This window comes from Musa acuminata, chromosome BXJ2-5 (assembly GCF_036884655.1).
Source record: "Musa acuminata AAA Group cultivar baxijiao chromosome BXJ2-5, Cavendish_Baxijiao_AAA, whole genome shotgun sequence".
Taxonomy (NCBI): domain Eukaryota; kingdom Viridiplantae; phylum Streptophyta; class Magnoliopsida; order Zingiberales; family Musaceae; genus Musa; species Musa acuminata.
Window position 1 is genome coordinate 31,467,273 of NC_088342.1, and position 11,957 is coordinate 31,479,229.

The 11,957-nt window shown below is 38.4% G+C and overlaps 1 protein-coding gene across 1 annotated transcript; it reads left to right on the forward strand.

Moving 5' to 3' along the window:
* Positions 1-8,968: 8,968 nt before the first annotated feature.
* On the forward strand, positions 8,969-11,319 carry LOC103985215 (probable WRKY transcription factor 31). Its single transcript, XM_065107399.1, has 7 exons — positions 8,969-9,089; positions 9,197-9,397; positions 9,499-9,591; positions 9,668-9,826; positions 9,909-10,289; positions 10,359-10,472; positions 10,553-11,319. The coding sequence occupies exons 2-7, from the start codon at positions 9,200-9,202 to the stop codon at positions 11,252-11,254; spliced, it is 1,647 nt and encodes a 548-aa protein (XP_064963471.1). The 5' UTR covers positions 8,969-9,089; positions 9,197-9,199; the 3' UTR covers positions 11,255-11,319.
* Positions 11,320-11,957: the final 638 nt, after the last annotated feature.

An 11,957-nucleotide genomic window follows, 5' to 3' on the forward strand; every position in this document is an offset into this window, starting at 1 on the left:
CATTTCAAATTCAAGACTCATACTTTTAGCAAATGATTCACAAAGAGATTCATTCATGGAACCGAAAATAATATCATCAACATAAATTTGAATAATAAAAAAATTATTTTTAAAATTTTTAATAAATAATGTAGTATCGACCTTGCCTTTAGAGAAATTATTTTCAATAAGAAATGAACTAAGTCTCTTATACCAAGCCCTTGGGGCTTATTTTAAACTATAGAGAGTTTTAGTCAATTTAAACATATGATTAGGGAGACTATCATTTTCAAATCCGGGAGGTTGTTCAACATAAACTTCTTCGAAAATAAAGCCATTAAGAAAAGCACTTTTAACATCCATTTGAAACAACTTAAAATTATTACTACTAGCATAAGCAAGGAGCATCCTTATGGCTTCTAATCGAGCCATAGGAGGGAAGGTCTCTTCATAATCGATACATTCTTCTTGGTTGAAACCTTTGGCTACTAATCTAGCCTTGTTTCGAACCACGATACCAAATCTATCTTGCCTGTTTCTAAAGATCCATTTAGTACCAATAACTAAATGGTTATTTGGTCTAGGAACAAGCTTCCATACCTTATTTCTCTCAAATTGATTTAACTCTTCTTGCATTGTAATGACCCATAAATTATCTTTCATAGCCTTGTCAATGCATTTAGGTTCTATTTGGGAGAGAAAAGCAGCATTGGCATAAAAAATTTTTAAGAGAAGAACGAGTTTAAACTCCTTTCGATGTTTCTCCTATAATTAGCTCCTTAGGATAAGCATCTATATACTTCCATTCTTTCGGTAAAGAATGTTCGGAAGAATATGCATCCAAATTACTATTTGGAGAAGGGGTTTTATTTAAATTCAAAGCATCAAAATCAATATCATCATCAAGTTCATTTTTCTTAACTTCAAAAATTTTATTAAAAACAACATGAATGGATTCTTTTATAATCAACGTTCTTTTGTTAAAGATACAAAATGCTTTAGAAACAAAGGAATAGCCAAGAAAATTTCCTTAATCGAATTTTGCATCAAATTTACTTAAGACATCTTTTTCATTCAAAATAAAATATTTACATCCAAAAACTTTAAAGTATGAAACGTTGGGTTTTTTTATTGTTCCACAACTCATAAGTAGTCTTGGAAAGTAGTGGTCTTACTATAACCCTATTCATAACATAGTATGCTGTATTTACGGCTTCGGCCCAAAAATATTTGAGTAGACTATGTTCGTTTAACATGGTTCTTATCATTTCTTATAAGTTTCTATTCTTTCTTTCTATTACTCCTTTTTTTGTTGAGGATTTCTTGGAGTAGAGAAGTTATGGTTGTATCTATTAGATTTACACAATTCTTAGAAATCACGGTTTTGAAATTCACCACCGTGATCACTTTGAATTGACGAAATCATAAAACCTTTTTCATTTTGAATAAGTTTACATAACTTAGAGAAATACCTAAAGCATTCACTTTTGTGTGCCAAAAAATAAGTCCATGTGTATCTACTATAATCATCCACGATAACAAATGCATATTTGCTACCTCTTAGGCTTGATGTCGCAATTGGTCCGAATAGGTCCATATGGATCAATTGCAAAGGTCTAGAGGTGCTTACTTGGTTCTTAGGTTTGAAGCTATCTTTTATTTGTTTTCCTAGTTGACATACATCACACACATTATCTTTGACGAACTTGATATGAGAAATTCCTCTTACAAGTTCTTTAGATGAAATTTGAGAGATTAGTTTCATGCTAGCATGACCTAATCTCCTATGCCATAGCCAAGTATCATCATTCAAAACCGAAAAGAATATTTCATTGCAAAGATCATTAATCTCGAGAGTATACATTATTTTGTTTTAGAACAATCATAGATATGTTTTTATATAGTTTTTCAATAATACAAACATTAGATTCAAATCTAACGATATATCCTTTATCACATAATTGACTAATACTCAAAAGGTTATACTTTAAACCATCAACTAACAATACATCTTCAATAAGAAGGTTGGATTTGTTACCTACTGTTCCTTTGCTAATGATTTTACTCTTGTTGTTGTTTCTGAATGTGACATATCCTTCGTCTAGGCTAGTGAGCTTAGAGAAATGAGATGGATCTCTGGTCATATGCCTTGAGCATCCACTATCAAGGTATTATCTGTTGCTCCTAGCTTGTGATGATACATTTTTCTAAAAAAGAGATGATTTTTAGGTACCCATTTGACCTTGGGTGCCTCAAAAATCGATCTACATGGCTTATCATGTTGCATTGAGTCACTTGAGGTTCTTTTAGGAACCCAAATTAATCTACGTGGATAATATTTCTTAAATGGACAATGATAAGCTATATGCCCAAATTTGTAATAAAAGTTGTATTTGTTTTGGGGTGAAACATGCAAAGTAGAGCCTTTAACAAATGTGGGTGGATTATGGTGAGAGCTACTCACAAATCCTATTCTACCTTTTCTATGAATGTGACTCTTGTTTGCAAGGATCATGTTCAAGGATTTGCTACCAACCTCAAACTTTTCTAAGGTTTTCTTAAGTAGTAAGTTTTCTTTTTGAAGTAATTCTAGTTCATCATATTTCATACATGAAGCTAGACTATCATTGTGCTCAACTTTTAATCTATCAAAATTGCTAATAAGAGAAGTATGTTCCTTTTTTAAAGAGTTATATTTTTTACTCAAGATTCTACATTCATCAAACAATTCATGAAAAGTACTTGAAAGCTCATCGAAAGTTAAATTTGTGTCTAATGAACTTGTTACCTTATCTCTAATATCCATTAGAGCATAGTGAGCAACTTGCGCGGTGTTGGTTGGCTCCTCTTCTTCAGATGTACTTGAGTCGTCCCATGTAGCTTTGAGAGCCTTCTTCTTTTGTTGCCTCCTCTTTGCTTGGGGACATTCACTCTTGAAGTGTCCCGGCTTCTTGCATTCATAGCATATCACTTGTTCTTTCTTAGGTTCAAATTTATTTTAGTATCATTTTTAATTTTTTTTTTTTTATGAATCTTTTGAACTTCTTTGTTAAGAGTGCTAAGTCATCATCAAAGTCCTCATCACTTAGAGTTTTTCTTTCAAGTGGTCTTCTTGTGTTCTCAATGCTATATCCTTCCTATTCTTTGGAAGAGTGTCCTCAAGCTCTTCATGAGCTTTACATATCATTTCATAAGTCATTAGTTACCCAATTAATTCTTCAAGAAGAAAATTATTTAGATCTTTGGCCTCTTGAATGGTCATTACTTTAGGGTCCCAACTTTTTGGAAGGCATCTTAAAACTTTATTAATGAGTTCAATATCCGAGAAACTTTTACCAAGTCCTTTTAAACCATTGACGACATCCGTAAATCAGGTGTACATGTCTCCAATGGTCTCACTTGGTTTCATCCGAAATAACTCATAAGTGTGCACTAAAAGATTAATTTTTAACTCCTTTACTCTACTAGTACCTTAATGAGTCACTTCGAGTGTGTGTCAAATGTCAAAAGTCATTTCACAAATCGATACTCGATTAAATTCGTTTTTATCTAATGCACAAAACATGGCATTCATAGCCTTTGCGTTGAAAGCGAAAGTCTTCTTCTCTAATTCATTCCAATCATTCATTGGAAGAGAAGACTCTTGAAAGTCATTTTCTATAATATTTCATAATTTAAAATCCATTGAAATTAGGAAGATCCTCATTCTAGTCATCCAATATGTGTAATATGTCCTATTGAACATAGGCAGAGGTGTAATTGAATGGCCCTCTAGGTTACCAGCAAATGTCATCTCTCTTGGGTTTTAAACCAAACGAGAGTAAACTTTACTCCGACACCAATTGTTAGGATCAAGAGCGGCACTAAGAGGGGGGGTGAATTAGTGCAGTGGAAAACTTTTACGAATTCAAAATACTTTGTTTCGATTAAAACCGATTCCGACGAAAATATTTTCAATTCGTTCGGAGAGAATTTGAACTTGAAAGCTTTTCGTAAAAGTGCAAGAGAATATTAAAGAGATTTGCAGTAATGTAAATTGTACAAATGAAAAGCATCGGTTTCGTAAAATCTTCGTACGATTAAAAACGATCTCACAAGGTGTTTACTTGAAAGCGTATATGAGACATAGGCATAGTAAAAGCACAGTAAGGAGGAGAGGTAGTTTGCTATAAAAGTAAATTGCTTAAAGTAAATACAAACCGAGTTTTAGAGTGGTTCGGTCAATATAACCTATATCCACTTTCGGATTTCTCCTCCGACGAGGTCACCGGCATCCACTAAAGGCCTTCCTTCAATATGCGAAGACCAACCACCTTTTACAATGCTTTTTCCTTTTCACGGGTTTAGGAGAGAACCCTTACAAGTCTCACACCTCTCTTGAATGATCTCAAAACTTAGAAAGGGAGGAGGAGAACTCTAGCACTTGCTTACAATACTTTTACACCCCAACAACTCAAGAATATCTCAATTCTTTCGTGCCCTTTCATGCAGGAAAGGGTGCAATTTTTATAGGCCCCAATGGCTCTCAAAAATAGAGCTAAAAAGTGTCTAATCCTGGATTTCTAGGGTCATAGCGGTACCACCGCCTGACACCTAACACTAGGCGATACCACCGCCTGACAGAGCTCGGAGACCGAGCTTTGACTGTACCATCGCTTGATAGGGGCGGTACCACCACTGGCAGTAATAATTGCCGCTGGTACCACTACCCAATCTGGCGGTACCATCGCCTAGACCACCTTGGAGACTGGGTCTTCTGGGCGGTGCCACCGTCGGCCATATTTTCAAGGGCTGATTAAGCTGTTCAATCCAACCCAAATCAGCCATGTTAAGGGCCCAATTAGCCCCTAATTAAGTTAGTAGGATTACCTCTCAATCCTAACTTAATTTACGCTCTAACTACGATAATTAAGATATATTTACTGCATTTCTTGTTTCGATGTGTCAATTGCTCTTCCGACGTATTTCCGACGAATTCTCGGTAATACTCCGGCGGACTCCCGGCAAGCTCCTAAACTTTATGATGATCTTCTTGACAAGTTCCGATAAGCTTCTTTGATAAGCTCCTGAACTTCTCGGTTGGTTCTAGCAAAACTTTCGACGAACGTCCGGATTTCCGACGAATTCTCGAACTCCTAACGTGATCTCGATCTTGACTCCAGCAAAACACCAGCTTTATATCTTACTACTATTATAGTTAATCCTGCATACTTTTTTTAACATATAGATTAGATCAAACAAATTACAATTGATTTTATCAAGAGATTCTATACTAGAGTTTCATCAAACAAATTACACTCAAAGAGGTCAACTTCTAGTTGTTGGGTATTCTTCACAATTTTATTCATGAACACGTGTAGCGGTAAATTTTTGGGTTCTTTTTCTATGACAAAACCATTTCTCTCTTTAGTGTTTATGTTTGCTTATCCTCGAAAAGATCATTGTAAAAAAATTAATATTAAACCATACAAAGGTCTTTCGCAAGATTAATTTATTACGAATATAAAAAATAGACAAAAATATAAGACTGTAAAAAATATAAAAATATATACAAAAGTGGACAGATAGTCTCTGGTCTAAAGTGAGTTAGGACTCAACCCTTATTGTAAGGAAACTTTATTACTAATCCAAGTATCATCAAACCTTTTTTAACTCCCACATCTAGTCAAACTCATCCTAATATCAAGAAAAGCCCTTAATTAAATATAAATCAAAAATTAAATCTCACAAATGACCCTAGTTGAAAATACCAGCAAGCTGGGAGAAACAGTATGATCGGGTAAAAATAATCTTTAAATGTCACATCATATTCAAATGAAATCAACAATATCATGTTGTTTTTTATCTTTATTTCCTGATCTTAGAAAAACTCTATCCGATGTCAGCCTTCCAACAACTTAGATTTAGTGGGAAGAGAATAATTTTTTTACCTAAAAATTATTAGAGAACTAAAAATTATTTGAGTTTTTTTTTTTTTTTTTGCTTGTTCGTATCAGACCAAAATAAACTGAATGCATTAGATTAGCCTTCAATATATCTCTTTTTTTTTACGGAAATTGGAGGGTTTTCGTAAGAAGTATCTTATTAAAGTAGTATTAATTAAGCTGACACTCTCAACTCATGTGTATAATTGAGAGAAAAAACAACTAAAGTGAGAATACTGGAAAGAGAGGGCTTTTTACAAAAATTGCAAAAGTGTAGGGGACATAATTCCTTCTATCAAATAGAAAAGGCTAAGACGATAGTTGAGTACAATCCTTTGGCCTCGATCGTCTTTTCATTTTATGATCAAAGTGTCGATGACCATGCAGAACTCTGGCACCACTCCTCATGAGATATCTCCTTTCAGGAGCATGCTCGACCAGGTAATGGAATGGATTCCTCTCTCTCTCGAGTCATCATCTTACTCTCCGTCAATCAGGAACTAGGAAGCGCTGGATGGAGACAGATCAAGGCAAAACTTGTGCAGACCTCCGAATGCATCTTAAATTATCAATAAATTGCTTTGTGGAGCTCTACGGATAAAGCTGAGATTTTATTTAATTTTGCAGGCAAAGTTAAAGGCTTGATTGGATTCAACAAGTCAACTAAATCTAATTGGTCTTAAATAAAATTAGATACTGAACAATTGTAAGCAAAGGTAGGGTATTTCACTATCTCAACTTCATTTGATGTAAATTATTAATCAAAATGCTTAAACTAGTTAATAATAATACACTCATTAGATTCTTATAAATCAACCAAAATACTTTTGATTTAGAACTAATCGAAAATTACATATAAGGTAAAAATTTGTTCGTATATATTTCAATTAAGAGAAGTTCATTCTCTAATTTGATGAATTTCAAGATGATATGATAGCATAGTAGAAAATGATGAAATGGTGTGCTTCTGTTCTTTATCATCATAATTATGGATGCATTTAATTTGATTCCATTAGGTTCCATCATTTCATTTGAAGATCGTTCTTCCTCGATGACCCTAGAACTCATTGTTTCATTTGAATACATTTTTTCCTCTATTATTCTAAAATTAGATAATTAAAAATACTTTAAGTTTATGTTGCTGATATAGTACTCATCTAGTCCCATACACTCTATTATCAATCTTACAATTCTAATGAGGAATTAGATAGGGGTGTTATGGCCTTAAGAAACAACATAAAATATTTTACCGCTGTGGTTTACAACATCTTTCCAAAGATTGTACTCGCACAAATAATTGTTTCATTTTATCATCACATTGATGAGCAATGAATCATTAGATATTTGTCAGTGGGAAGACAGAGGCCCAAAGTGTGTGCATCTGCATCAAGTTTCTTGGCTCCGTAGCAATCTAAAATCTTTACAAGGACCATAAGTCAACGATCAATATTCCAAGTATATACTCGTAAAATTAGTTACGAGAGTATCTAATTTATTATCATTAATTCGTGTGGACCTTATGGATGTTATGATATTTTCTACGGCTCATAATTTTATCTCATAGCTCTTAACTCAGCCCTCAGTCCATTCAAAGATGACAGCTCATGAGTTAGTTACTGGTTGTAAAATATTTAATTTCATAATTTTCCTGAAGGATTGTTTCATGTATTAATACTTATTTTAGTATTTTAAGGTTAGAAAAGAGTTTAGAAACTAATAATATTAGTAGAAGTTCTCTTAGAGTTCTCTCTTAAATTTTGTATCTCTTGGATGCTTCCTTAAGTAGTGAATATTTTATTTTTAGTTTTGTATCATTGTTTATTATCCTTGCGGGGTGAACTTTCTATATGTTTGTGATTTTAAATTTGATGGTGAACTATTTTTTGATTTTATTAAAGTATTACCATGAGTTTTTTTCAAAAACTCTTTGAAATTCCTATAGTTCCTTTTCTATCCAAAAATCTTATTCTAATAAATATATTTGTATTATCGATTTTCTTTTAAAATTTCATATCAATAACTATGATAGAGATATGATCGGAGACACAATAAATGAGATTTGAACTTGCATTACCCCCGTATCAATAACTATGAAGTTGCAACGTAAAGTTTGAATGGGATTTGAACTTACATCTCAAATTGTGAGTGGAGTAGACACAATGAATGATCCGAAACAGGTAGATTCTTACATCCTTAAGCAGTCAGCTACTTCCTCAAAGTTTCTTGCTTCTACTGTGTCTTCCTGGTCTCTATATAGCTTGAACATGCAGTCTGATGATTTTTTTCTTTTGACATGTCTTCTAACACTGTGCTGCGGCGGTGACAGAGGAAAGGCTGCTTACGCTGAAAGGATGTGGAGGTCAAATTTGACGTGGATGGTCCAAGTCTTGTTATTTTCTCTTCCTGCTTTGTTGACCAAGTTTCTTTTTATGGTGTGGTTCACGCAGAGAAGACTTGCAGAATGCTTCAAATTGCTGCTTTTTTCACATCCTGTGGAGATTTACGTCAGTGGAGAACTATCGAACCCTGCCAGGTCAGATCGATATCCACTAGTTCAAGTGTCAGGTGTGAATTTATCTATGACTGAGAACTTATTAGATTTAACAATAGATTCTGATCCCACACGCAGAACTCCGCACACGCCTGGTTTAGTCATGTTTTGGAGATCGGACCCGCGACGGTGAACCGGTTGTTCAGCTGGTTCACCCATGGATCGGTCAAATGATTTTACCGGTTTGACTGGGTTTTTGGATCCTCCACTCCCGGTTCGACTTGTTGTGTTCGGTCTTACCCCTGAAACAGTCAACCCACATGCCGGTCACGTGAGAGCCGCAGCTCGCGCATTCCAGCCCACGCCTCCACACTTCGTGGCCGCCCCTGAGAGAGAGAGAGAGAGAGAGAGAGAGAGAGAGAGTCGATGGAAGAGAGATGGAAAGGCGGGGTGGGTCCAGTCAAAGGCGTTGACAACTTCTCTCACGTGGACCTCGCCGGGCCAATCGGAGACGGCATTCATGCCATCTTCTTAATCTTCCCACTCTCACGATTTGCCAAACCCCAAGCAAACAACGCGCAACACCCCCTCTCCTCACCCTCACATCCTTCCTCATCACTATTTCTTGCTGCTGCCCTCTTCGTCTTGTTGTTTCGTAGTCTCCTTCACTCCTCCGCTGGTCATCCGTCCCCCAGGTAAAAGGCTCCATCTGTTTTAATGGATGATAGAGGTGGTGTAGCAGGAGACACGTTGGGCGCTGCTGCCTCCCTTTTCCTTACCTTCCCTTTCCACCCCCAAGCAGCCCATGGACTCCGGCCATCAGTACTCCGGCGTCCAGTTCAAAGATGCTACTGCGACGCAGGCGTCGACGCCCCCGAGAGAGAACCGAGTCGTCGTGGGCGAGATGGATTTCTTCTCCAAGGAGAAAAATACGATGGCGAGTGTGGAACTTGATCTCAAGGTGCCCAGCCTCGGTATCAAGAGCGAGGACCTCACCGTCAACGTCAGTGAGAGCATCTACAACTGTCAGGTCCTTCATCTGCGTGCTGTGTACGTAATTGGACCGCACTAATTGTGGCTTTTCCGGGTTTGCTTCTTCTTTAGACTGGATTGCACTTGGCCAATACGCGTAGCGACCAGTCGATGGTGGACGACGGGATGTCGCCGCACGAGGACGACAAAGAAGGCAAGAGTGAGGTTAGAACGATTAGGTTCTGCAACGAACATCGCGTTGCTTGTCGTTGGCTTAAATCCTGCGCTTGCTTTGTTTCAGTTGGTCGCCATGCAAGCCGAGCTGGAGCGCACCAAGGAAGAGAACCAGAAGCTGAGGGCGATGCTGAACCAGGTGACCTCCAACTACAACGCCCTTCAGATGCATCTCGTCGCACTGGTGCAACAGCGACGCGCTTCTGGAAACCCACAGGGACATGATGTAAGAACAAGTGATCCAATCAGTCCAATCGACCAAGAGAATTAGTTTGAGGTCAACTGATATCCGTCATCTTGCATTGCAGGCGGTTGACGAGAAGATTGAGGCGAAGAGCAGCAATAAGCATGAAGGAATCGTCGTCCCAAGGCAGTTCATGGATCTTGGACCGGGTGGGGACATCGATGAGCCATCCCACTCTTCTACGGCGAGCAGGGACCGGTCCTTGTCGCTGCGGAGCCACACTGCAGTTGGATCGGCAGATTACAGTGCACAGAAGAGCAGAACTGATGACAGGGAAATACTCCCTCTTGATCATGAGAAGTATACCAGGGAAGATAGCTCGGACAATGGCTGGAGCCCTGACAAGGCATCCAAATTAACTGCTTCCAAGGCCACCGAGCAAGCCCAGGACGCCACCATGAGAAAGGCCCGAGTGTCCGTCCGAGCAAGGTCTGAAGCTCCCATGGTAAGTCTCCCATGCACGATCAGAACTGATGTAGATTTCTTCTCATGGCTGTCGCTATGCGAAAAGTAGATCACTGATGGATGCCAATGGAGGAAGTACGGGCAGAAGATGGCCAAAGGAAACCCATGCCCTCGGGCTTACTACCGGTGCACCATGGCGACCGGGTGCCCCGTCCGCAAGCAGGTGACCGCTCGTTTCTTCCTCGTTGCAGTGATCTCGCTCGTCCATCGTGATGTTAATTTGTGTGTTTGAGGCACCAACAGGTCCAGAGGTGCGCCGACGACCGTTCGATCTTGATCACCACGTACGAGGGAGCTCACAATCATCCGCTCCCGCCGGCAGCCATGGCGATGGCGTCGACCACTTCAGCTGCGGCGTCGATGCTCCTGTCGGGATCGATGCCGAGCGGCGACGGCCTGATGAGTTCCAACTTCCTAGCGAGGACCATCCTCCCCTGCTCGTCGAGCATGGCCACCATATCCGCCTCCGCGCCGTTCCCGACCGTGACATTGGACCTCACCCAGAGCCCCAACCCGCTGCAGTTCCAAAGATCGGCCGCGTCCCATTTCCAGCTACCGTTCGCGAGCGCCGCTCCCGGCTTGGCAACATCACTGTCGCCGCCGCAGGTCTTCGGGCAGACGCTCCAAACCCAATCCAAATTCTCGGGCCTGCAGAGGTCCCCGGAGATGGACGCCGCCCAACTGGCTCATACGAAGGCTCAGTCGCTTCTGCCACCTTCGCTAGCTGACAAAGTGAGCGCCGCCACGGCGGCCATAACGGCGGACCCCAACTTCACCGCCGCGCTTGCCGCAGCCATAACTTCGATTATCGGCGGCGGCGGGAATCATCAAACAGGAAACAATAACAACAGCCACAGCAGTGGCAACACCACCTGCAGCAATGGCATCAGCAGCAGCAAGCAGCAACACGATCCAGATCAGTTCCAACTTTCCGGCAACCAATAGCAGCTGTTCATCATCCCAAGCCTCGGCTTCTTCGTCTAAATGATTCTTCAATTTATTTGATCAATTATAGGATGCAAAAGTATCTCTTTTACACATTGATATAAGCTCAAAAATTGAAATAGATGATGAAGATAAGTTAGCTTTTTGAACCATATGGATAATTTGAATTTCCTTTTTGTTATGACTTTCAGAATTACCAGTGCACCTGCAACATTCATGAATCAGATAGATTTGTATTGGTGATATTTTTGACATATTATGAGTAGAAAATAATATGAGGACTAACTGAGGATTACTTTATATATTCTGAGAGATTACATGATTATTAATACTAAGAAAAATAATTATTGTAAAATATTTGAAGGAATAATAAGAAAAAACAGATGACTAGCAAGGTTTAGTGGTAGTGATATTAATCATATCAACATTATGGGCGGAAGGATATTTAAGGTAAAAATACATGATTATCAACTTATATTTCTTATATTATTTAGGAAAGGTAGAAGGATCTTGATCATTGTGTTAATCTTAATTTTCTACGACCAGGGTAAATATTCAAACAACATCGTGTAGCTTGTTTTTGAAGAAATGACATATATATACTGTAGCTTGCATGATTTTTTATTGATCTATAAAATATTTTATCATTCAAAATATTAAAATTATATTATGTATGTTTGCAGCTATTGAAAAAATATATGTA